At 40.1% G+C, this 27715-nt stretch overlaps 1 protein-coding gene across 2 annotated transcripts; it reads left to right on the forward strand.

The window, feature by feature from the left end:
* The first annotated feature begins 423 nt into the window (after positions 1-423).
* Positions 424-27275, forward strand: LOC133486368 (ATP-dependent RNA helicase DDX19B-like). Of its 2 annotated transcripts, XM_061791391.1 has the most exons (11): positions 425-663; positions 793-856; positions 969-1158; positions 9958-10050; positions 17176-17278; positions 17378-17492; positions 17558-17735; positions 21788-22025; positions 22624-22786; positions 25317-25508; positions 25591-27275. In XM_061791391.1, the coding sequence occupies exons 1-11, from the start codon at positions 601-603 to the stop codon at positions 25650-25652; spliced, it is 1461 nt and encodes a 486-aa protein (XP_061647375.1). In that variant the 5' UTR covers positions 425-600; the 3' UTR covers positions 25653-27275. The 2 variants fall into 2 exon arrangements, with proteins under 2 accessions (XP_061647383.1, XP_061647375.1); XM_061791399.1 differs by lacking the exon at positions 9958-10050 and having other exon boundaries at positions 424-663.
* Positions 27276-27715: the final 440 nt, after the last annotated feature.

Here is a 27715-nt window from a genome sequence, read left to right on the forward strand (position 1 = left end):
GTTGTTTGTTTGTATGTGCGATTTGGCTGGCAACCAGTTCAGGGTGTACCCCGCCTCCTGCCCAATGATGGCTGGCATGGGCTCCAGCACGCCTGCGACCCTAGTGAGGAGAAGCAGCTCAGAAAATGGATGGAAATGGATGTTTTCATTGACTGTTTTCTATGACAGAAACGCATTAGCACAGTGGTCCCACTTTAAAATAGTGGACCGTTCCAACACCATCGGAATGTGGTTTGAGAGAACACATTCCATCCTATATAAAAGAGATTAAAAACATTTTGAGAAGGGGAAATATATGCGCTATTTATTTGACTGTGACAGTGAAATAAACCGAGTAATTTGAGTGACAGCAACTCTGATGTAAAGTTAAAATCAAAATCGTCTGGATCAGGTCGATGTTGGTCCTCAATGCCGAAAAACGTATTTCCCCGGATGTCTGTGAAGGCATCGCCACCACAAGAGTTGTGCAGGCAGGTCGCTGTCGTTTCTCGTCGGGACTAATTATTTGTCACCTCGTTCACCGGACATCAGGCCACATCGACCCCGAAATTCTTCTGGAAAGCTTCAACTTATATTACGTTCGCCGTTAATATTATCAACATGTTCAAGGACTCGTGGGCGCACGAGGCAGATATGCAGGAGGCCAACTCTGCTCGCGTGCAGGTGATTTTCTTTTTTTCTTTTTTTAATGATGGCTATCTGACGTGCTCTGGGAAGCTGGATGAGAGCTAGCTAAAAGTTTGCCAAGCACTTTCGTAACTTATTAAAACTAATAATCTTTTTTCTCAACAGTTTGATCCCACAAAGAAGATGACTCTGGTGAATCGTCCAGGGAACATCGCCAGAGATGTAAACGGTACGTGACGAAAAATCAACGTTTCTACTCCGTTTTTCATCAACTAATGGCTTTTTTTTTTTTTTTTTTTTTTTTTTTTTTTGTAAACCACCCCATTTTGACGGCTGCGTAGGAAATTTCGAGAGGGACATGGGCGGACAAGATCGAAAGTGGGAAGGAGACAAAGTTGACCTGGCTGAAGTGTCCCTGCTCAACAAAATTATCCGCCGCACTCTAGTGAGGAGTAGACATGAGGTCGAGGTCCTGCAGCGGGACCCCACCTCTCCGCTGTTCTCCGTCAAGACCTTCGAGGAGCTGCGCCTGTGAGTCCATTTCCATGGAGGCCAAACTCCATTGCAGCGTATCATAAGCTTTAACAAATGCATTTCCAGAAAAGGAACCGTACCATTTGCCAGCACGGTAGTCTAGGGCGGTGTTTCCCAACCTTTATTGAGCGAAGGCGCATATTTTACATTGGAAAAATCTCATGGGAAGCCACCAAAGAAAAATGTCATACAAAATATTTGTCATCGCTGTTGGGAAGAATCCTTGCCTCTCAAAAATCACTACTTTTCAGGAAATCAAAATAAATACCATTTTGTTTGCGTTACCAAACACCGCATCGTTCAAGTTGGTATGATAACTTGTGTTGCTATTAGGCTTTACACGATCAGGATTTTTGGGACCGATCAGCGAGTTTAAAAAAAACGATCACCGATCCGATCGAAGATGGAGGAATGTGTCCATTTAAAAGACCTGTTCATTTACTGTATATACTTGTGTACTTCATTGCTAAAAAAATTATATTTACAATAAATAATGTATCTTTGTTCATCTATTTATCCCTGTGAGGCATAGTGACAGACAGAACAAATGAATGGTCTTCTATTAGATGGCAGGAAGTACATGCAGTAATTAATGTATCCACTTTTTGTGACATTTTTGCTGTTAGATTTTTTTAAATTGTAAAATATGTTCCTTCGCTCAATAAAGGTTGGAAATCACTGCTCTAGTCAGATCGTGTATTCTAATCAGTCAGGTCAAACCAACATTACATGACAGAAATAATGAGTGCTAAATTACTGTAATTAGATTATTTTTAATTCAATTACTTCACCCACATCGAAACTTTAGAGCATGATTCGACAGAACGGCAGCATGTTTATGTCCAACCGTTTGTGGTATCACTAGCTTGCTAGGCTACATAACATTTTATTGCCTGCTTGTGAGCGGTATTCTTTTAAAAGTACGTGAAAATACCTCAAGCAAGCCTTAAACGAACGTCCTCCTGACCTGAGCACCGGGACCACCAACACACGTTTTTCCCCATTTTGTCCTTATAATGCAGTCTGTTCGCTCCACTCTTGTTGTTGTCGCCACGGGAACGAGTGTATCCGGTCGCATTTGAGTTGATGAGATAAAGCCCAATGATCGTAAAAAACGGGATGCAGTGGTATTGGAATACAAGATTTTATTGCAGTAGTCTGACAGTGCAATCTTGAAAGAGAAAATTTGTCTTGTAGTCTGATCCGGGCATTACGTGTTGCCTGTGTCCGACGTGTTGTCTGTCCCACACTGCCGAGATGTTTTTTTTTTTTTTTTTTTTTTTTTAAACATTTTTTTACTTTTAATTTTTTTATAAATAACTTCAGCCGTCAGATATTTACAGTACTACATCAAAAGACACGCAACAAGGCTAAAAAAATAAACTAGCGTTTGGATTAAAATATACTGTGCACGCGGCGACGCGGAGTAAATGTTTATTGCGAAGCCGATCAATGACGTCATTGATCGGATCGGCGAATTATGACATTAAAGCCGATCAGCATAAAATGCAAAATATTGGCCGATACCGATCAGCCCGATACAATCGGTGTAAAGTCTAGTTGCTATCATACACCATTGCGCACCATCATCAACACAACACCACCCCAAAATCACATTCAAGTTCATTTAATTTGCTTGGGGGGGGGGGGAATAAAAAAACTTATCTTAATATGCTGGCTTTGATTAAAAGCCACGTTACCGTAGCCAGCTGTGCACTGACAACCCCAACCAGACCAAGAACCCTTCAAATTTCCTATGCTACACCTGTTTTATATGTATACTGTATATAAATATTTGATGTACTTTTATCCAATTGGCAAGATAATTTGGGTTGGAAATGCCAAGGATGCCCTTTTTTAAGCTACAGGAAGTCCTTGATTTACGAACGAGTTCCGTTCCTACGCTGGTGACGTAACCCGAATTTCCGCGTAAATTGGATTTCACCGTTAAAGTTGAAATTTACGTCGAAATACTTCTGTTACGGGTATTGTCCCACATGACTGTGACAGCAAGCTCAGTGTGTGTGTGGGCGTGTGCGTCGATGTGTGAGTGAGACGGGACTGTGAAGGAGGAAGGAGTGCGCGCAGGTGCGAGTGTGTACAGTGGCAAGTGACGTGACGGCGACCAGGGAAGAGTAGCAATTAGCGGAGGACCCATTGACATTGAATGTGCAGAGGAGCTAATAAAGCCATTAAAGCAGCAAATCGGTGCTTCGTGCCTTTATTTTTGCCGCCACCCAGCTCAGCTGTGCCACGAGAGAAGGGAGTTAACCCAGAGGAGGACAACCTCGGCCCTGGAGTAGGCGTCTCCCCTGCGTCTCCCGACCACGGTCAGGTGACCGTAGCAGGAAAGGGTAACAATTCGTATAAAGAAACTAAAATACATTAAAATAAAAACAAATAAGAATCAGTACTTACCATTACTGCTGAGAGTGTGAAAAGAGGAGGGCGAAAAAGGCAAAGATACTCCCGGCGCACAAACACAGATGAGCACTATGTACTAGTTAAGCAGAAACACTGGTGCTGGGGACAAAATGGCGGACGAGGCACGGGCATCGTAAAGTAGAAACGCGTAGGTCGAGTACGTCGTAACTCGAGGACTTCCTGTATTCTAGTTGGTCCAAAGTGCCTGGCTGATGAGACGACTGGATTGCTCATTAATATTCGATATGTAAAGAAGTTTTGCTCTGATTGGATTGCTGTTCTCCTTAATTTGAGTATGGAAAAGAGCTTTGCTCTTATTGGTGGTAAGTTTTATATCGGTGTCTATTACCAATTGAATTTCTGAAGAGACAGTGTGAGTGTATATGACGTATGGCAAATGCTATTGCTAGTAGCAACTAGCGATTCAAATTCCATTTTCGATATTGCTCAATGATTCAATTCTTTATCGATTCTCTAATTTGTAGTAAGGGGGGAGAAAAAGCATCTAGGGGACTTTAAATAATAATTTAAAAAGTTGAAACAATAAAATAAAAAAACACCTGCTAGATATTATATCCAGGCTTCTCGTTATAATATATAAATGTTGTCATCGAAGAAAAGCAACTAATGTGCCATGACGTGTGTATGCAAGTTCCTGTTGTAAACGCACCCTGAACGCATGCTATGAATCTTGCAGTAAGCGTGTGATTTATGTTCTTCTGCCCTCCCTTAGCATGTCTTAAGCTATTTAATGACACCCCATTTGGAGTTTACTGTTATGCTAAATGCACAACAAAAAGAATTACACGCATTGTATATTGAATTACAAGACGCACATTGTTTTTGAAATTCCTAGCTTAATGCTAACACTCAATGGAAAATCCTATTGACGGGCTAGCTAAAATTTGGATTCACGTGGGATTTACCTTCAAATAACGAATATTCACACACATACTCCGTAGTGACACATACAGACATCTTATATAACAATACTCACAGGCATATATTCTTCCTAATCTGTGAAAAACAAGTTTAATAAAGTTCTATTGTGATGTTGTTCTTCTACTCTTAAGTTTACAGAAACGTGCATGCCCATGCATGCATGACACCATACTACCCCTTAGCAGCCAAGTGAAACTTCGGGTCGCAGTTTCTGGCAGGGTGTGTTTTAGCGTAACACCTGGAAAATTTGCATGCGCTGTTCCACAGAATGCACTTCTATAGTTAAAATTACTGTATCAGATTTGGACTGCGTTAAAACCCATCTTTTTGTTATTTTGTTCAGATAGGGTTTAATAGGTAAAGTGGTGTAGTTTCTAGTCATTTATAGTTCATTGGTGTTGATTTTAGTTGTTTACTGCTGCTCCTGGTGGCAATCTGGCACCCTTAGAATACTTAGTGTGATGTAGCATATTAATACCGCTTGAGGCCAGTAGAGGCCAGTAGTTGTGTGAATGCCGGCTGATCCATGCGATGTGTATGCTGTGTAAAATGCGCAATGATGTCATCAATTCAAATAGAATTGATAGGGGAACGATTCAAAGGTTTCGTTAACTTTGGGGCCTGTTCCCAACGATTCTCGTTACCCATCCCTAGTGGCAACGTGACAAGATTACCCAAAAATGACAATCTGGCAAAATGCAGTCTGGTTGGAATGTCCACTTCAACCTGAGTACAACGCACCAAGAATGTAGAAAATCGGATGATGGGTTCTGGAGAAATTTAGCTTTTTGTGTGGGGAAAACCGGCCATTCGTGTGATATTGCCTTCTGAAAATCTGGTCAAAAAACGCCTTCAGATTAGAGTAAAACAGTATAATTTCATTATTTCTCAATATATCTACAATAATTCACACACTAATATAACTGGCCATTCTGAATTTCATTTTGAACTTATTTCCTATGAACATGCTCATTTAAAGGCACTAATTAGCGTAAATTGTTAAAATTTTATAATTTTATTTCAAGGGATAGTCTGTATTTATCAGGAAGAGCACGCTGGCATATCCTGGTGAGAAGCCAGGTAATGCTTACCGTACTTCAGTTTCACAGTCGACAGAACTAAATGGGATGTTACTGTATTGCACAAAATTCAAAGTCACGGTTCATTCTTTTTTGTACGGTCCCGCTTAGGCATGGGGGAGGATCAGATTCCGATTGTATGATAACCTGGAGCAAAAATATTGCGGTATCGCAATTAAAGCTCTAAAATGTATTATTGTGAACTTTTTTCCATTGAACACAACCAATTTTATTTTTAAAGAAAATGTTGAATATTGGGTACATTTAATAAACGTGTTCTATTTCAAGTTAAAAAGAAGCAAACTGAAAAAAATAGTTGACTAAAAAATAAAACATGCATCAGGTTGTTTGACTGACTTAAAATCTCGTTTAGTCCCTTGTATTAAGTTTAGCTGCCTTCAAAATATCAATCAAATTACAGCTAAATACATTAGTTGGAACCAATTCAAATTATTGGAATGAAGACTGAATTTATTGGCCCTGATAAATCCTAGATGGCAGTATGAAGTGAAGTGGGATGCTGCATCACTGGACAGAACCACATCATCTGCAAAAAGCAGAGATTCAATACTGAGGCCACCAAACTGGACCCCCTCTACGCCTCGCTGCGCCTAGAAATTCTGTCCATAAAAGTTATGAACAGAATCGGTGACAAAGGGCAGCCTTGGGGGAGTTCAACCCTCACCGGAAACGAGTACGACGTACTCCTGGCAATGCGGACCAAACTCTGACACTGGTCGTACAGGGACCGAACAGCCCGTATCAGGGGGTTCGGTACCCCATACTCCCGAAGCACCCCCCACAGTATTCCTATAGGGACACGGTCGAACGCCTTCTCCAAGTCCACAAAACGCATGTACACTGGTTGGGCGAACTCCCATGCACCCTCGAGGACCCTGCCGAGGGTGTAGAGCTGGTCCACTTTTCCACGGCGAGGACGAAAACCACACTGCTCCTCCTGAATCTGAGACTATATCTAGTCGGAGCTTCTCGACCTCACACACCAGCTCTGGCTCCCTCCCTGCCAGGGAGGTGACATTCCACGTCCCTATAGCCAGCTTCAGCTGCCTATTGTGGCTGTTTCCATCATTCTCGTCTGTTCATATGCAGCTGCCTTCTCCTCCTGTAGCAGCAGAAATATTTAAACAGCCATTATTTCCCTACAGTTTTAGACACGAATGCTTTGCTGTCACGCACACGCAATTCTCTAGCCATCCCTTCGCACGGTGTGCTTCCCTGCAATAAAACTAACTGAATTGTATTTTTTCTCTTTCTCTCTCTCACACACACACATTTCTTACTTTTATCACTGACTATTTCCCTATCAATATTCTTAGCAACCATGTTTCAAGTGGTTAAATATTTCCCCCGGAATAACTAATATGGTTGATGTGGCAAATTAGCAGCTAGCTAGGTGTTAGCCTGTGAGCTAACCTCTTCACGTTGTCTACTAGCAGGGGTTAGCTCAAGCCAAGGCACAGGCAGCTTTATTGATACAGTGCATTTAATACACAAGGTAACTCGATGCGCTGTGCATGATCAAAAGTACATTTACTGTAAGCAAACACACGTGATTAAAACTTAACAGGCATGTCTGCTGGGACTGTTGTATATAACCTTAATGGGCTCATAGTAATGTTATAAGTAGTTGAGCGTTGTAGAGGACTAAGATATTTTACAGTTTTTGTCAAGTCTGCTGCCTTAACTTACCTTTGAAACATATATTTGCTCCCTGGACCGTCTCCATTTGGTAAAACTTTCTCACCCAGTTACCCGTGCAGTGGTGTGCACTGGTAACCAATCAGGTAGTGCTGTAGGCGGGAGATTCCTGGAAAGAAAAGTCACCACTAGCCGCAGCTGCATCAGAGGCAAAATAACCAGTATTAAATTATTGGCTGTCAGATTTTAAAAAAGGGAGATGCGATATGTCCCAAAATGCCAAATATCGGCCCCGATCATCGGCCCGGCCGATAATTGATCTATCACTAGTTTAATGATACCCCAGGTGTAGTTTACTGTTAAATTAAACGCGCAAGAAAAATAATTGCACATATTGTATATGTAGCATATATTGGTTTGGATAAAAATGTAATTAATTTAGGTGAAAAGAATAAGCTGGGAGCGACGCCTGCGTTACTTCTGGTTTAGCGTGAGTTTGTTTTAACGTTAGAATAAAATTTTATCTCAAAGGGGCACCACGTCTCTTTTTAGATGCATAAAACTTCAGGACAAAGTGACAAAAAGCTCTGTCTCGTAATCTGAAGGTTGCTACAGGAATTAGATGAGTTCTTGATAAGCAGAGGTCTTTTGTTCAACCCAAACACACACAACTGATGCAGGTAGTGGATTTTTATAGAAAGTTTAATAAGATCTAACAGGGGAATCTACAGGGGAACAATGCAGGGAAAAGCAAAACAAAGGACAGGCGAACATTGGCAAAGGAGACTGACTTCTGATGTGAGAGTGGAAATGAGCATGCGATGACAATGCATAGAGCTGGGGGTTCCTGTTCTCGTTAATTTAAACCCAAATATGCACCAATCTGTACTTTTATTAGACTGCAAGTTGGACTTACGTTGCATGGAACACAATTTAGGCAGGTTGATCGATCTCCCGTATGTTCAGCCGGTCCAGTCCGCACGGGGAACAGGTGGATTTGGTGTAAAAAGGAGGAAGGGAAAAAGAAAAAGCACATCCATTGTCCCAGATTTCCTAACGAGTTGCATTTCAGAGGACAAATGGCCTTGTACTTTTATCTTGGCATGCCTGGGAGTCCAGGTTTCTGGGGTAGCTGCTAACTGATTGAGGGTGAGGAGTCAGGATTTCTAGTCTCCACTTTGATGAGCTCCTTCGGACTGGCTGGTAATTCCATTAGCGTCCGTGTGTGATAAACCAGGCAACCCAGTGGCCGTCTGTTTCGGTGGGTGAGCGGAAACCGGGAATGTCCGAGGTTGGGCCTCATGGTGCCATCTGGTGAGATCATGTATGCTACATATATTTAAATACAAGACACATGATTGTTTTAGAAATCGCCAGCTGAATGCTAACAGTCAATTGAACCCCCCATTGACAGGCTAGCTAGAATAATTAGCATTCGATCACGGGTGGGATTTACCTTCAAATAACAAACTCCGTAATAACACATACAGACCCTAAATTAACAATACTCACAGCATATACTTCCTAATCTGTGAAACATGAGTTAAATTGTTTTATCCTGACATTCTTCTATTCTTTTTTTAAAATGTATTTATTTTATTTTATTTATTTACTTTTAACTACAAACGTAGCTCCATACATGCATCGCACCACATTGCCCTTCAGAGGCCAAGGTGCACACAACAGGAGCAGCAGATTATCATTTTCACCCCTGACTGTTTGACATGAATTCAGACTGAAATTTTCCTGTTTTGGGTAAATTAGATTAAAAAATATATATATTTTGATTTGCTAAATGTATATTGCTTTTAATTTCGATTTAATATTATTATTTTAGTTGTGACTACTATATTTTTTGGTTGTTTTTAAATATTAAAAGTTGAGTTTTGGTTGTGATATGTATCGGATCGGGACTCTATCTGCAGAGACTTAAAATCAAAGATGTAGACTCGGGTGCAAAAAAGTGTGACTGTAACATCCCTAATATATGTATATATGTTATGTAAAATTTTAGTGATTATTTCATATTTAGCGTCTTCATACTGTTTTATTTTAGCCTATTAGTACAATAGCAATCATGACTCTGTACTAACATGCAGCATTTATGACTCTGTACTAACCTCACTAAAATCAAGGCATTGCAATTGCACAAATGAATGAAATGAAAGGCGGCATGGTGGGCGACTGGTTAGAGCGTCTGCCGCACAGTTTTGAGGACCGGGGTTCAATCCCCGGCCCCGCCTGTGTGGCGTTTGCATGTTCTCGCCGTGCCTCCGTGGGTTTTCTCCAGGCACTCCGGTTTCCTCCCACATCCCAAAAGCATGCATGGAAGGTATATTGACGAGTCTAAATTGCCCCTAGGTGTGAATGTGAGTGCAAATGGTTGTTTGTTTATATTTGCCCTGCGATTGGCTGGCAACCAGTTCAGGGGGTACTCCGTCTCCTGCCCGTAGATAGCTGGGATAGGCTCCAGCACTCCCGCGACTCTTGTGAGGATAAGCGGCTCAGAAAATGGATGGATGGATGACATTCCAGAAATGCTGAGCCTGTATTATTAACAAGTGCGGTAGTCCCAAATTGATCTGTCTTTGACAGCTCAACTTGGCAACATCATTCAGCACACCTCTCCAACTCCTTACCGAGGGAGATTGGTAATTTTTGGTTTGTAATTATTTTTTTCTTGCATGAATAGGAAACCGGAGTTGTTGACGGGGGTCTATGACATGGGCTTCAACAGGCCTTCCATGATCCAGGAGAAGGCTCTACCTATGATGCTGGCACAGCCGTGAGTCAATTTTACGCTTTTACAGTTTGAAGTTATCAATTAACAGACACAAATTTGACAAGTTGCGCCATTTTCTAATTGAAATGTACAATATTTTTACTGTATCAAACATTTTTATGATTCAAAGGGGAATATTTAATAACAAAGCCTAATTAATTAGTTGTATTGTACAGTGAACCTGGCTATTTGCAGGGGACGGCCCGAGCCCTGCCGGAAAAAGTGAAAATCCACATGTAATTGTCAGCACCCCCCCCAAAAAAAAAAACGTTTTTAAAAATTGCAAATGGATGCCTCAAGATGGCGGCAAAGCTCTTAAAAAGTAGAGGCTTTTAAAGCACCAACACCATCTATCTAACATCTATCGTAATGCTCACAGTAAACACTGAATTAAAACAATAATTTACAGTCAATGAAAAATCTAAGTGAAAGTAAAAGTATACCTAAAAAGATATCTGAAAATTAAAAGAAACTCTGAAAATTAAAAGAAACAAAGGATTATATTAGCAACCGCAGGTAAATAAATAATAAAAACATGACCAAAACCATAAAAGAACATTCAACAGGGGGGGTATTTAAGGAAGCAGCTTATGTGAAAACTTGGCGGAAGTTGACCCGGAGATCAGGGAATACCTGATCAATCAGTTTCAAAGACCCAGGTAAGAGAAATTCCAACTCAGCCGCCTTTGTAACAGACACTGTGAACCAACCCTGCTCACTAGTAGGCTTTGTATGCTAAATCCTGACTTTCTACCGGTCTCCTCCCATCTGAAGCAAACATGGCTTGTGCATTTCTCTGCGATCGCATTGATATTGAGGCACAACCTCAGTACATTTAAAATAATGATGATTATGCTGGCATTTCCAGATTCATTTCTGATCAAACAGTATTGTTTTTTTATCCGAATCAGTCATTTATATTCACAGCATTCTCTGGCCATAAATCTCTAATCTCTTGACATCTGTGCAAATTTTGTGCATCACACATTTTTATGTTTTGCTAATAGGAGTTTTTTGTTGATTCCAAGCGTATTGCATAAAAAGAACAATTTGCCCGCCAGTGAGAAAAGTAACACCTCGCAGTTAAACACCCGTTAACTGTAATGGTGTAAGAAAAATAGTTGCACAGCATTGCAAGTGATTTATGTAGAAATCATTTATCTAAACTAGGGGTGTAATGATTCGTTTTAGCAATGATTCGCTTCGTGGTAGCCGATTCGATTCAAGGATGATATTGGTTCATTTAAAAAGATACGATCTGAAACAATTCAGTGGCAGGAAATCGATTCAGTAAATTTTTAGCAAAAAATTCATCCTGTGTGACTGTGAAATAAATACTTTCTTACTGGACAGTGTAAGTGAAGTTTCTTTGATTCTTGTAAGGGAATCGGGTAAAAAGTATGATTGGGCATCGAGAACCGATTGGAACCAGGACTAACGTTTCGGTGCTCCCGGAATCGTTAAAATTTTAAAATGTCGATTCCCAGTTTCGATGCCTAGTCCGCTGCTCTCGAAGAAGTGGCCAAAACCAACGAAGAAGCGTCGAAAACGGACGAAGACATGCTTGTGCCCAACGGCGGCGAACGGTGTGTCTTTACTTTGTTAAAATTAATGACCAGTCACCTCAGTGCAACATTTGGAATAAGATTATATTGTGCAAAGGATGCGTTCACGATGTGTAGCGTCTGACACGCTCCGAACCTGAACCTACATACACCACACGGAGCTTTCAGTCAATTGGGTGAGTGAAACAATAAAATGTGTCTATGCCAACATTGATACAGCTAACAAGGTAAACAGTTGGTTGCACTTTTGCACAGATGGTTTTTAGCGTTTATTTTAGTCTTCAAACCAATGTAAGAGCCGATGACAGAAAAAAAGCTGACATTGAGCTAAAACTTCACCGTAGCAACTTTACATCACAATGAATTGGGACAAAATTCACAAACGTGTCTTACAATATCACAAACACTAACCTTGTGCCTCATCGGTGGGTAAGGAAAGAAATTAATGTTTTATAGCATTAGGTTCCAGCCATTTAAAAAAAAATAATTAAATAAAATCACTGGTGCCGTGTGGTTATTTTTATTTATTTATTTATTTAATGCGGAGTTATATTGCGTACCCTTCAAATAAAAGGCTATAACCTTAAAACAGGAAGTAAAGTTAAAACTTGTACATATAAACCATTTGATGTGATAACAGTTCCAAATAACGATTTTAACAATGCTATATTTAATGTTTAGCTGAAACATTAATTAATAAATATTAAGTCAATTGGGTTGATTGAAGACTCTAAATTGCCCATAGGTGTGAATGTGAGTGCGAATGGCTGTTTGTTTTGATGTGCTCTGTGATTGGCTAGCGACCAGTTCAGGGTGTACCCCGCCTCTCACCCGAAGATAGCTGGGATAGGCTCCAACACCCCCACGACCCTAGTGAGGATAAACGGTACAGAAAATGGATGGATGAATGGAGGGTTAGTTCCACACACATTGCCTTTTATTTTATAGGTTTGATATTGATACTGGTTATAAAGAACCCAGAGTCAAATGTTCATTTTAGTCTACAGTGCGGGCTCTAAGAAAATGGGTGTTCATAATTTGGACACCCTTTATTTAATACATGCAAACTCTTTTGACCCACCCCCGTAAAAGAATCGGAATCTAGAATAATTTGGAACAGGAATCGGGACCAGAATCGCTCAAATTAAAACGATGCCCAACCTGAGTAAAAGCTAATTATGGTCATTAAAAATAAAGATTTTTCTGATGTACTCTCTTTTTGTCTTCTTGTGTACCGTACTGTATGTGTTGTCTAATGGCCTGAGTCTGCTTAATAAAAGTTGACTGACTGATTGTATTGCTTTGCAGTGAAACAAAGGAGAAAACAGCAACTTGTGATTTATATTATTTCAGCTATAGTTTTACTTGTTTGGCAATTTTTTTTTTCCTCAAAAGGATCTGTTTAATCAATGTTAGAATTATGAGGGGGTCCTTGGAAAAAAAATCTCTTCCCTGTAAGGAGTCCCTAGCTGGACACAAAGTTTGAGAATTCCTGTTCTAAACAGTTAAATAGTAATTACACTTTACACCGATCTGATCGGCTTGACCGGTATCTGCCGATAATTAGCATTTTATACTGATCGGTTTTAATGTCATCATTCGCCGATCCGATCAATGACGTCATTGATCGTCTCCGCAAAAGACATTTACTCCGCGTCGCCCTCGGTACAGTATATTTAAATCCCAAAACTAGTTTATTTTTAGCCTTGTTGTGTGTCTTTTGACATAGTACTATACATATCTGAATGCAAATAGTTATTTTAAAAAAAACGGAGTGCGGCGGTTGGCATTGGGTCCCTGTGGTCTCCTCCAGGTGGCCAGATGTCGGTGCGCCTCGGTGGGGCCGGCGGACCGCCCTGGGTCCCTCGTGTGGGACGTGTCCCGTCCATCGGGTTGCTATCGGGTGGACCCCTGGGCCCGATCCTGCCCCTCGAATGATTGGGTGGGGTCCTCAGCCTCTGCGCCGATAAAAATGTTTCACTATTTCTTTTCACTTATTTGAAAAAAAAAAAAAAAAAAAAAAAAAAACATCCAAACATTCAATATAGGCAAATATAACACCCCAGAATACATCATACTTCGGTGAGGAAATGTCTTCGCCTCCTGTACCTGTGCCTGTGACAGGCTGACATGTCCAAAATGTGGGTGGGCCAAAATCTGTCTGAAAATCCAATATTTCATCATAAAACAATCCTAAAATTACTACCAAGTCTATTTGGGGTGGATTTTTTTTTTTCTGCAGACATCATTTGTAAGTACAGAATTGTGGACTAAGTGCCAAAATTCACAGGATTAACTACCATCCTTTTAACGGGTTATGGGCCCAGGAGTCATTAGGAAGAAAAGTTTGTCAGTTTTCACTGGATAGAAAGTTGCAACAAAAAGCTTGCTAAGGGGCTGCTAGCTAGCAAGAAGAGCTAACTAGCATCTTGGCTTCATGAGGGACAAGCAGGTTGCCTCGAATGACATTCGACGGAGATGAGATAAAGGTATGGGCTTTGGGAGACCAAAATGTTGGGACATTTTCATCTATAACCCCTGAAGAAAATTATGGAATATTCGCTCCTGGAGGTGGATCATTTAAATATTTAATTTTGGGGGGAAAAAGTCAAATTACAGATGTTCCTTCGAACAGAGGAGCAGTGAGTTACTGTGAAACACATGCTTAGGTACCTCAAAGTCATAGGCACTTCTGAAAAAGGGTTGTTTTAAAAGAAAACGACAGGTCTACAGGCCTACAGTGATTCTGACAGGGCTGTTGATCCCTCCGACAGCCGCAGTACAAAAGGAAACTGCTTATTAGAAAGACTAGCTCTCTAGTGGAAAACGAAGAAACAACCCACGGTTGCGCTTTCCACCTGCTAGGCAGAATACATGGCACTTGCTTCAACCATACAGGAGTGTCTATATAGTACAGTTACTTTTAGCGGTATTGATGATTAAAATATGTACACACCAATGACATTACATGGCAACCAGGGGTCAATCGCTCTTGCAAAAAACAGATCAACAGACATATTAAGTAAATATGGATATAAAGTACCACTTTATCATAGGCTTTACACAATCAGGATTTTTGGGACCGATAACCAATCAGCAAGTTTAAAAAAAACGATCTCCGATCACAAGATGGAGCAATGTGTTCATTTACATGACTTGTTCATTTATTGTATATGCTTGTGTACTTTATGACTTCTTTATTTATTGTATATACCGTAATTTCTCATGTATAATGGGCACCCCCAAAGTTGACCCCAAAATTCTGGAAAACCCTTCTACCTATGTATAATGCCTTTTTACAATGCAGGATTTTGCATCTACCCATATGATCAAAACATGAAGTATTATGTCTGTTTTTTTTTTTCAAATAATTATTCTGAAGTTACGCATTTTATTTGTAAAATGTGTACAATTCTTTGAAGAAAACAAGGATCAGGCGAAAGACCATTTTATTTTAATGGGATTAAAAATTAAACTGTCAAGCATTTCAGAAAAGCACTATCATTAAACAAAACATAACAATAAAGAAATTAATGATGGTTGTTGTTCAGCAATCAGTCGTATTTAAAAATAAATAAATAAACAATATTTCACAAATTTTGCCTGGGTATGTAAACTTATGAGCACAATTGTACATATATGCAGTCATGTGTACCCCTGTCATATTGGAATGAAAGTGTAGTCTACACCTTTTTCATAACCTCGAGGTGGCATACTAGAGTGAAAGTGTAAAGAATTTTCATAACCTCTAGGGGGCGGTGGATTGAAAATGTATAGCTTTTTCATAACCTCTCGATGGCGGCATACATTTATAAAATGTGAAAGTCTTTTTCATTTTCTCCTATACCCATGTATAATGCGCACTATTGACTTTTGACCATTTTTGGGGGTAAAAAATGTGCATTATACACAAGAAATTACAGTACTTGTGTACTGTATACTGAGTACAGTATCCATCCAGCTATCCATTTTCTGTACTGCTTATCCTCTCTAGAGCGTGCTGGAGCCCATCCCAGCTCAAAATTATTCTCTAGCATTTTAGACAAAAGTTTAAATATCAATGACCTCTAGGGTGCATTCAAGGATTGGCCACTGACATAAGTTTAGGTCAGATCAACATTACAATATGACAGAAATAATGGGTGCTAAATTACTGTAATTAAGTTACTTTATTGCAATTTAATTACTTTAATAAACACTGTTAATGACATGCTTAGTCTAACTTTCTCACTGTCCTGGCTATCTGGATGGGTGTTCTCCAGAGTTTGCATCCGTTTGGCTTTTCTTTTTTTTTTTTTTTTTTTTTTTAATTCCACGCTGCGTTGCTTGAACGCGGCATGCTCCTCCTACATTCTTCAGGTGCCAATCAAATTTGTGTTGAAGCATTTAGATGACGTTCCCCACAACGTACTTCAGTTGTGCACAGACTTCAAATAATTTAAGTGTTCTTTGTCTGAGACACCACAAAATAGTCCCACACCGATGATGTGTTTTTTAACCAACAAGATTGTAAAAAAATTTCTTGGCCGTCAGATAGTTACAGTACTGCACCACAAGACACGTGACAAGGCTAAAAATAAACTAGCTTTTGGATTCATACGCAACGGCGACGCGGAGTTAAATGTCTTATGCGGAGCCGATTGATGACGTCATTGATCGGCTCGGCGAATTATGACAAAGCCGATCAGCATAAAATGCTAATTATCGGCCGATACCGTTCACACCGATCAGATTAGCGTGAAGTCTACTTTATCAGGTAGGTCTACTGTAAATGATGGGGGAGTAACTTTGTATGGTTTTACTGATGACATGGTTACTGATATGACCAAACCTGTAACACAATTGAAACCAAAGACATTTGATGGTATTAATTTTGGAGTTTGAAATGTGGAAGACAGAGGTCCACATTCATTCTGTATTTTGTTTTGTTCGGTTGCTTTAGTCTTTTTTTAACCCCTCCTGGAGCCATCACCTTGTCGTTGTGGAGGGGTTTGTGTGTCCCAATGATCCTAGGAGCTAAGTTGTCTGGGGATTCACGCCCCTGGTAGGGTCACCAATGGCGAACAGGTCCTAGATGAGGGACCAGACAAAGCACGGCAAAAAGAACCCTATGATGAATATTATAAATGGATTTAGGTTTCCCTTGCCCGGACACAGGTCACCGGGGCCCCCCTATGAAGCCACGCCTGGAGCTGGGGCTCGAAGACGAGCGCCTGATGGCCAGGCCTGCACCCATGGCTGGCCAAGCGGAGATAAACGTCTGTAATCAGATTAAAATGTACAATCAAATAAGGGGCTCCTCTTTAAGTAGACTCCTTCCAATAAATGTCATACTCTGCCGTTAAGCAAATGTAGCAACCTCAACAAGGAAATACAGTGACGCGAATGAAACTTGCTGGTGTGAGGAGATAAAGGCTCAAACTATGACGTTACACACTTACTCCTGAGTTTTGGAACATCTAACTTGGCTGGAGTTTACCAAAGCATTTGTAAATGACCTAAATGTTTTAATTAGTATTATTTTATGTTTGAAAATAACACTTTTTCTTCTCATTGCTTCCAGACATCAGAATCTGATCGCCCAGTCACAGTCAGGCACAGGCAAAACTGCTGCTTTTTCTCTGGCCATGCTCAGTCACGTGAACACTGCCAACAAGTGGACTCAGGTCAGCCATGTGACCTGCTGATATGTTCATACGTTGATGATGCTTGCCAACTCAGTCTTTTATTTATTTATTTCCCCACCCCCCCCCCCCCCCCCCCAGGCTCTTTGCATCGCGCCCACATACGAGCTTGCCCTTCAGATCGGTCAAGTGATGGAGCAGATGGGCAAACACTGCCCCGACGTCAAGCTGGCATACGGCATCAGAGGCAACAAAGGTAAGAAAGTTATCACAATCTCTCGGTCTCAAATTGAAGAGTTGGCTGTGTCACTGTTTGCCCAGTGGAGCGAGGCAGGCAGTTGCAGGAACAGATCGTCGTGGGAACACCGGGCACCATCCTGGACTGGTGTATTAAGTTGAAAGTCATTCAGGCCAAAAAGATAACCATGTTTGTGCTGGATGAGGCCGATGTCATGATCGACACTCAGGGTCATCGTGACCAGAGCATCCGCATCCACAGGTCAGGAACATCCCAGACACATACTGCAAATAGATGGTTCGATACATACACTATATTGCCAAAAGTATTCACTCATCTGCCTTGACTTACATATGAATTTAAGTGATATCCCATTTTTAATCCAGAGGGTTTAATATGCATAAATCCAAATCAGTCATCTTTCGGTGAAATTCGCCATTTTCAACTCAAAATAGGACATTTACGTAAATCGTATTGAGCCGATAAGTTTTTCCTGGAAGAGCGGTTTCGCCGTCATTGACGTCATAGGAAGTTTTGTACTCGTTGAATGATGGCAGCTAGAGCCATTCCACACATCCACCATCAACACACAGATGTAATTGTGAATATAACTCCGTGGCGGACTGGGGTTCCGGCTGTGCACTCAAAGTCATAGGAGTTGACAAGACCAGAAAAATCAATTATTGCTTATTCATCAACTATTTCGTGCGCGAGACTACGACTTCGACATCGGGCGCTGTTTGCGTCATCCAATTTAAGCGCTAGTGACTTTTAAGTATCTTTCACCAATCAAACAACACAAAGTCACATGACTTCACACAACATCTTCCATTGGGCTTCCAGGACATAGATATTCACACTAGATTAGCCTGCCCCGCTGATCGTCGTGCCCATGTTGGGAAAGTCATTACAATGAAAGCAACGGCGCGCTACTCTTGTTTACATTTAGATGAACAAAAACAACAGATTTCATGCATTGTAGTATTTGTCTGGCACGGTCTTCCCAAACGTAGCTATTTCAGCTCACTTATAACTTGAGAAAACACCATGCAGTAAATTGCAGATGTTTTTTTTGTAGTTTTGACTGTGCATACACACACACAGCATCATCGGAATTTGTACATTCACATTTTATTTTATTTTTTGTATGTTTTTGCTGTGGTTAAAAAAACAAAAAATCAGAAGTTACTCACTATTTACTCAGTTCTTGAGTAATAATTTCACTGTGTACTTTTTACTCTTAAGTAATTTTAAGGAGGACTACTATTTACTTTTACTTGAGTCACATTATTGTCAAGTAACAGTACTCTTACTTGAGGATAATGTTTGGCTACTCTCCCTACCTCTGGAGCAGACATCCTCTATTGCTACACTTACGTTTAAGCAACATTTTTGCTCATCAGATCAGCCAGTGTGGTATTTGTTGCACTGGTCTTTTGTATTTTCGTGTTGAGGTGCTGCGGGTCGGGGCCTGGTTGTGGTCCCAAGTGGAACCGCGAAGCACACGTAACATCGGCGACAACATCTGATCAGCTAGTACATTTTGTATTAGGAAACGCGGCTACAATTATCTTATTAGTTTACGGATGTTAAGGTTAACTGTATTAAGCGACGGAGCGCTGTTAAGGATTATGTCACAACCGAGAATGCACTAACTTCAAATTGAGAAATTGCCAATAAAAACAGAAACATGTTGTACTTAATATTTTCCTGGAGGATGCATTTGGGATTAGCTTTTGAAGTTGGTAATAGTGAAAAATGAAGTGAAACAGACAATGATTATAGTCAATTCTTTTCCAGAATGAGAGTGCTTAAAGAGGAGGATGCTATTCATGTGGCACAACTTAAAGCAGGCATCAGGTGCAGGTGGAGATGGGCCTGGCTCAAGTTGGAGGCCAGAACAAAAAAGCAAAGAAATGAGGCAAATTTAATTTTAATCTTAAATTTGTACATCAACATGGACTTGAGTGATGTAAATATGTTTTTCTGCGTGAAATTATTTTTTTTTTTTTAAGCTTTATTGTATGCTTTAGAGTCTTCCAGGTTGCTTAATTTATGTTCAAATCAAAAAATTATTGAGGATCCCCCAGGCCCCCCTCTTAAAATGTTTATTTTTTTTGTCACCTTTTTCATGCCTTTGTTGTTTGCATGTCTGAAGATGACATTGGTCCAGTATTTACAGCTACCACATCTTAAACTCTTGTGGGAAGGCTTTCAACAAGGTTAAGGAGTGAGTTTATGGGAATTTATGACCATTTTTCCCTGAGCATGTTGGACGAGAAGGCCTGGCTCTCTGTCACCGCTCTAATCCATCCAAAAGTGTTCTATAGTGTTGAGGTCAAGATTGTCCAGCCCAATCAAGTTAATTCACATCAAATTCTCTCATTTGTCTCTTTATGAACCTTGCTTTGTGTGATTTATTCCATTTTAACATAGGGCTGTATCATGAGAAAATATGGAAAAAGCGAAGCACAGTGAGTATTTTATGGCTGTCCTGTAGTTCATTGTCCATTTGCTCAAACTTTATCTTCGTCATCCCTGATTTTCAACACTTGGTTTATTAAAACAAATTGTGAAACAGAGCCTGATTTACTAAAATCCCAAATAGGCGCTAAATTACGTGTTCACAAACAGATTGCACACTGCTGGAAACTTCTATAAAATTGATAGAGACCAACATTTGAGGTTTTTACCCCTAAGGTACCTCTGATGGTTTTCACAATGCAACATATTTGGGAGAGCACCGCAAGTGCAAAATTAAGTTTGGAGTGATCGAATTGGAAGTGTTGGTGGAATTACAGAGTTACCGAAAGTGAATCAATCGCTCTGATAGTTTTGGGGAAGCCAGCAACCCCGTAAAAGCCATGTTTTGTTTGATTTAACTTGTTACGAGTGCATGGCATTGTATGTATGTGCTCATCCTATATAACATTGTTTTTAAAACATACCCGAAGAACTGCTTGGCAAGAGGCCACTGCCAATTGTCACCGTGCACTGAAATAACCCAGACTCCTAGAAATCCAGTGTTGAAAGAATTTTCGTCAGGTGATCATTCAGAAGCTCTAAAAAAATATAAATTTTTGTTGGTGTTTCATTTTGCTTGTGCTTCTCTTGACACTGCTTTGCGTGCTGGTTTGCACCAGCCTTTTAGATGCTGTATTTTAAAGACGCAAACTCACCCAGCGCAATTCGTCTTAGGTTTGACAAATCATGTTGGCTGCATTTTCAATAAACATCACAATAATTAAAAAAAAAAAAAAAAAAAAGCATTTCAAACTCCCCTGCTACACAGGAAAACTGTTACAACACAAAAGGCATAGATCCACCATTCTGCATGACCATGCAGCTGAACAGAACCGATTAAAATAAGTAAATAAATAAACCGCATTGCGTGTGCTAAATTGATCAATTTGAATATACTTCTGCCACAACCCGTTTGCTTTTGCAATAACATATTGTGTGGTAAGAGAATTTAATATTGCCTGATATTCTCCATTCTTCAAAGAGAAATGCATTTATAAGAAAACATTTAAATTTGCCTAATTTGCACAAAGTTGGTTTTCACGGGACAGCGGCAATATATGTAAATATGGGATTTAGCACAAGTGATGGAAGTGCTTGAGTTAAACCTGGGAAAATATAATGCACCTAAAGTTATTGAAATTAAACTGGGGAACAAAAAAAATAATAATTCTGTTGAGTTAGATTTTTATGCTGATTAAAACTAAAATTGGCATGCTGATTCCAAAATTGCAGTCAGTTTTTTTCTAGCACGTCAGGTTTTTTTCCCCACAGCTTACGTTCCAGATAAGCAAAATTCCACTGATTAGCTGTAGTAAGACTTGCCAGCTGATTACGATTGGACTTATCTCCAGCTACGTGGCAACTTGTTTGTGCAGTCACAATTGAGACACTGCGGTGAGAGGTGTGTGCCGCTGCCAATAGTACTATCAATATCTGCAAACAGAAAGCTAGCATAGTAGGAATTAAGAGGATTTGTGCAATATCCATTGTAAAACATAATAGTGTTAAATAAACATTGCAGTCATGCCTGTTTCTTTTATATTTCATTGTATCTCAATATTTGAAAAGTTTTCTAAAGCAAGCACATATCTTAAGTACAGTATTTTTCATATTTTTTTTAAGAAAACTGGGATCTATAGTTCAAAAACTTGATGTGATAGAGAGAAAACTGAGATCAGCTTTGGATTCCGCACCCAAAAATGAGTTAAAAACAGCTGTCAGACCTAACTCAACAGAAACTGTGTTCCCCAAGTGTTATCCTTTTTTTCTGTCTCGTCATACTAATGCAGGCAGCTAACAAAAGACTGCCAGATGCTCCTCTTCTCTGCGACCTTTGAGGAGGAGGTATGGAGGTTTGCGGAGATGATAGTTCCCGAGGCCAACATCATCCGACTGCGGCGGGAGGAGGAGACTCTGGACACCATCAAGCAGTTTTACGTCCTCTGCAGGAGCAAGGAGGACAAGTTCAACATTCTGTGTGACCTCTATGGGAGTATGACTGTGGCACAGGCTATGATTTTCTGCCATGTATGTCCTATTATTTGTGCAGTGTATTTGTGCATTTATTGCCCTTGATTAGGGTTAGGGTTAGTAACTAGTAAAAACAGGATCACCACATACAAACAAGACATTGAAAATTAGCTTTACACAAAAATAAACCATATGGTGTGTTTATAACAATTTACAGTAAAATAATAATCATGAACAACATCAGATGCATTTCCTTATTTGTGGCAGCAAACTACAAATCCGTACTGAAAGTTGTTGGTGCAAGTTGAGCATTATCTGGCTTATTTTTTGCTTTGTCATTGCTATAACTCAATCACAGTTTGGTAGTTTAGTTCCCTGGCCACACTACGAGAGGAGTAGTTGATTGTGGGAGGATGATAATTTGCTCATAAAAGTTGGCTTACTCCTTCCTGAACAATATTCATATAAATATATATATTAAAGGTTGGGAAACAGTGTTTTAGTTTTTGTAGATGCATGGTGAACATTGGGAAATGATTTTGGATGATATCTGGGATAGGCTCCAGCACTCACGCGACCCTTGTTAGGATAAGCGGCTCTGAAAATGTATGGATGGACATTATTTTTTCTAAAAACATAATTTCTCCTCATATAGACTCGTAAGATTGCATCGTGGCTGTCTGCTAACCTGACCAAGGAGGGCCACAGTGTGGCGCTGCTGAGTGGGGAATTAACTGTGACGCAGAGAGCTAGCATCATTGAACGCTTTCGAGATGGCAAGGAGAAAGTACTTGTCACCACAAACGTTTGTTCCAGGGGTAAGAGACCACCAAAGTTTTGCATATTTTTTTAATGGAAAAAATATATTAGGGCTAGCATTTGATGGCTAATTTATATGGCAGACTTGAGTGCCATGAACTCTCCAAGGTTTAACACTATCCAATCAGGCTGAGCGAACCTATAAAGAGGAAAAGGAGAAACTTGGTTGTGCTGGTAAATTGGAGACAGAATTAGCACTTTAAAAAAAAAAAAAAATGAAGGTAATGTGCAAGTTTAGTCCTTGGGATGGTGCTTTGAATGTAAACAGATTTGGTTTATTACAGTATCCTCCACCACACTGGTCAAACATTGAAGAGTAGTGGGATTTAAAAGTAATATTTTTAACACAATAATGACCTACAACATCAAAAACAACAGTTTGTCGGGGGCAAGAAGTGGAACCTTTTACTGACAGTGTTATTTCTTGAATCTATTTTCAGTCAACACTTGTTCCAGTATTTTAAATCACCTAAAAAATCTTGTTTCTTTACATAAAAGGCTTTTTGTCCAAGTTGAATATCATATTCAGGAAGAGGTGAATGTGGCTCTTTCCCTTTGATGTACAATTCCAATGAAGTTGGGAAGTTGTGTTAAACATAAATAAAAACAGAATACAATGATTTGCAAATCATGTTTGACCGATATTTAATTGAATACACTACAAAGACAAGATATTTAATGTTCAAACTGTTAAACTTGATTGTTTTGAGCAAATAATCATTAACTTAGAATTTTATGGCTGAAACACGTTCCAAAAAAGCTGGGACAGGGTCATGTTTACCACTGTGTTACGTCACCTTTTCTTTTAACAACATTCAATAAACGTTTGGGAACTCAGGACACTAATTGTTGAAGCTTTGTAGGTGGAATTCTTTCCCATTCTTGATTGATGTACAGCTTCAGCTGTTCAACAGTCCGGGGACTCCGTTGTCGTATTTTACGCTTCATAATGTGCCACACATTTTCAATGGGAGACAGGTCTGGACTGCAGCCAGGCCAGTCTAGTACCCGCACTCTTTTACTACGAAGCCACGGTGTTGTAACACATGCAGAATGTGGCTTGGCATTGTCTTGCTGAAATAAGTAGGCGTGTCCATGAAAGAGATGTTGCTTGGATGGCAGCATATGTTTCTCCAAATCTGTATGTACCTTTCGGCATTAATGGTGCCTTCACAGATGTGTAAGTTACCCATGCCATTGGAACTAAAACAGCCCCATACCATCACAGATGCTGGTTTTTGAACTTTGCGTCCATAACAGTCCGGATGGTTACTCTTTGGCCCGGAGAACACGACGTCCACAATTTCCAAAAACGATGTGAAATGTGGACTCGTCAGACCACAGAACACTTTTCCACTTTGTATCAGTCCATCTTAGATGAGCTCGGGCCCAGAGAAGCCGGTGGCGTTTCTGGGTGTTGTTGATAAATGGCTTTTGCTTTGCATAGTAGAGTTTCAAGTTGCACTTACGGATGTCGCGCCAAACTGTATTTACTGACATTGGTTTGCTGAAGTGTTCCTGAGCCCATGTGGTGATATCCTTTACACATTGATTTCGGTGTTTGATGCAGTGTCGAAGATGATGGGCATTCAATGTTGGTTTTTGGCCTGGCCGCTTACATGCAGTGATTTCTCCAGATTCTCTGAACCTTTTGATGATGATATGGACCGTAGATGATGAAATCCTTAGATTCCTTGCAATTGTACGTTGAGGAACATTGTCCTTAAACTGTTTGACTTTTTTTTTCCACACACTTGTTCACGAAGAGGTGCACCTCGCCCCATCTTTGCTTGTGAATGACTGAGCAATTCAGGGAAGCTCCTTTTATACCTAATCATGGCACCCGCCTGTTCACCTGTGGGATGTTCCAAACAGGTGTTTGATGAGCATTCCTCAACTTTCTCAGTCTTTTGTGCCACCTGTCCCAGCTTTTTTTGGAACGTGTTGCAGCCATAAAATTCTGAGTTAATGGTTATTTGCTAAAAACAATAAAGTTTATCAGTTTGAACATTAAATATCTTGTCTTTGTAGTGTATTCAATTACATATAGCTTGAACATGATTTGCAAATCATTGTATTCTGTTTTTATTAATGTTTAACACAACATCCAAACTTCATTGGAATTGGGGTTGTAAAATCCAAATTATTTCAGTCTACAGGAAAAAACTAAATAAAAAAATGGTCTTACTCACTGTTGCAATATTTCTGGTGGGGAGTGTTGATAGTAATAGTTGTCCACGCAGATGCCTGGCAGAGATGCTTCACAGCGTTAAAGAATTAAAAGCTATGGACATTGCAGTTAACATGTGGCTATTTATGAATAGATTATACTCATTTTTTGGAAGCATAGAAATGTTTCCTAAGGAAAGTTTTAAAGAAGACATAAAACTGAAGTCGCCAGACAGACATTTGCCAACAGCAACTAACACGTTTTAGCTGGCCAATCACACATTGAATTAAATACATTCTTTAAAAATATAACACTTTTTATTAAGCGTTTAAAGTCTGTCTGTGTTCTTTTGTCCTGAGGCATCGATGTTGAACAGGTATCTCTGGTGGTAAACTTTGACCTCCCTGTGGACATGGACGGCAATGCCGATAATGAGACGTACCTTCACCGCATTGGCCGTACAGGACGTTTTGGAAGGCGAGGCTTCGCTATCAACATGGTGGACAGCGAGCACGGAATGGATGTCATCAGACAAATTGAGATCCATTTCGGTACCTTTCTCCCCCACAACCAGTTTGAAGTTGTGAACATCAGAATGTTGACACTGTTTTTGTCTTTCTTGATCCCCCCCAGACAGGAAAATCCCCAAACTTGACACACGGAATGTTGAAGAAATAGAAAAACAACTCAACTGAACAGCTGTCTGTTGCTAAACCCCACAGACTGTTCTCTCTTCCACATGTTTATTGTTTACAGGGTGATGAGTATGCAGAAGGTTTTGTTTGAAATGCACTTTTAAAGTAGTCTTAGAAGCAAACTGCTATGCCAGGTGATCAAACCGAGTGTGCCTAAATTTGTTCTTTTTTTGCAGTGTTTTGATTTACTTTGTTGTTTGAGTATTTGTGTGGAAATGTAATATTGTAGTGTGTTGATAAATCTATTTTGATAAATATATCAAACATACTGTTGCCTTTAAACTATTCTGGTCCTTTCTGTCAAAACTGTGTTTCAACTGTTAGTTGATGAAGGTTTAGGTTCTGCATTGTCAGACCAAAGTTCCTGTTATCATGAACAAAACGTCCTAGATTCATCTGAGCCACTTCCCAGCAAATGGAATGGCTACACAATGGAGACGTCACGGTAGCACCAGCCTTTATTTGCCTGACCCCTTCAGACAGAACTTGTTCTCACACAGCAATTACAACTATGTATGTGCATTCAGATAGTGAGACACCATTGCACATTGGTACCTTCACCACAGGATGAGTAGGGACAAAGCTAGATCAGATGGCCAGTGTGAAAAGGGGCTCAACGGCAGCATGAGCTGATTTAAAATCTTAGACTATAGTTTACACCTAGCATAAAAAAACAAATTCACTGTGCCCCCAAAATAGAATATTCCCTGAGATCCAATTGAAATTGTTTTTAATGTAGAAATGTTGGACCTCTGGAAAGTACTGTATGTTCTGTCATATGCATTCATTACTTGGTCTAGCGTCTCAGCTTCCTCTTGGCACTACCCCATAAATTCTCTATGGGGTTAAGGTCTGGTGAGTTTGAGGGCCAATAAAGCAGAGTAATGCGATTATTGAACCAGCTTTTCGCAGTTGTGGCTTGTGCCACATCCTGTCTGTGTATGAAATAAACATCTCAGTAAAGCTTGTCAGTAGAAGGAAGCATAAAGTGCTCTGAAATATACTGGTAAACAGCTGCGCCGACGTTGGACCAACTCGTGACATGGAAGCCCAGCCATCACTGACTGGAAATGTTACACTTCAAGTCACTTTGTCTCCACTCTTTCCAGAGATTATCATCCTTAATTCCCAAATGTAATGAAAATTTCACTTTCATTTGAAAATAGAACTTTAGACCATACCAATAGTCCAGTTCAGCTTGTTTTCATGTTTTAACCCAGGTAAGATGCTTCTGACATGATCTGTGGTTCGAGAGTGGCTTGACATCAGGAATACGACATTTAGCCAAATTCTTTGTCACCATCTATGCGCAGTGGCTCCTGATGCACTGACTCAGTTTGTGCTTTGATTAATTAATTACATTTCATGACATTTAATGATATCTATATAATGACACATTTAATTTTGGCACTCTTGGTCCCCCATATTAGTCATGCAACATGGTCTTAAATTGTGACTGCAACTTGCAGTTTGCAAACATTAGCCCTATTTTATGGTCATAACTGTAAAACATGCATTTTCGAGGTACGTTGTGTAATCTACTGTAGCTCTTGCTCGTTGGGATGCGCCCACACACTATCAATGTCTTCATTTCAGCCAATAAAGCAAATAATGTTTTTGTAAGGTGTGCATGTTTTTTTGGTCCCTTAAAAATTGAAATGATGGGAGCCTGACAGGTGTGTGTCGTCTCCCATTTACCATGAGTGTGAATGTGATCCACACGCAGCATCAGCACTGGGGCGCCCCAAGGTTGTGTCCTCTCTCCGCTGCTCTTCTCTCTCTACACGAACGACTGCACTCCAGCGCACCCGGCTATCAAACTCCTCAAGTTTGCAGATGACACCACTGTCATCGGCCTCATCAAGGACGGTGACGAGTCTGCATATGGACGCAAAGTTCAAAAGCCAGCATCTGTGATGGTATGGGGCTGTGTTAGTGCCAATGGCATGGGTAACTTACACATCTGTGAAGGCACCATTAATGCTGAAAGGTACATACAGGTTTTGGAGAAACATACTGCCATCCAAGCTGCGTCTTTTTCATGAACACCCCTGCTTATTTCA

This window comes from Phyllopteryx taeniolatus, chromosome 1 (assembly GCF_024500385.1).
Source record: "Phyllopteryx taeniolatus isolate TA_2022b chromosome 1, UOR_Ptae_1.2, whole genome shotgun sequence".
In the NCBI taxonomy this organism is placed as follows: Eukaryota; Metazoa; Chordata; class Actinopteri; order Syngnathiformes; family Syngnathidae; genus Phyllopteryx; species Phyllopteryx taeniolatus.

Excerpts from the sequence above, each read along its gene's own strand:
- LOC133486368 (XM_061791391.1), top strand. The coding sequence starts at position 601 with ATGTTCAAGGACTCGTGGGCGCACGAGGCAGATATGCAGGAGGCCAAC. Across the intron at positions 1,159-9,957 it reads ACCTTCGAGGAGCTGCGCCT|GAAACCGGAGTTGTTGACGG; the intron begins GTGAGTCCATTT and ends TTGCATGAATAG. Across the intron at positions 17,279-17,377 it reads CTGCCAACAAGTGGACTCAG|GCTCTTTGCATCGCGCCCAC; the intron begins GTCAGCCATGTG and ends CCCCCCCCCCAG.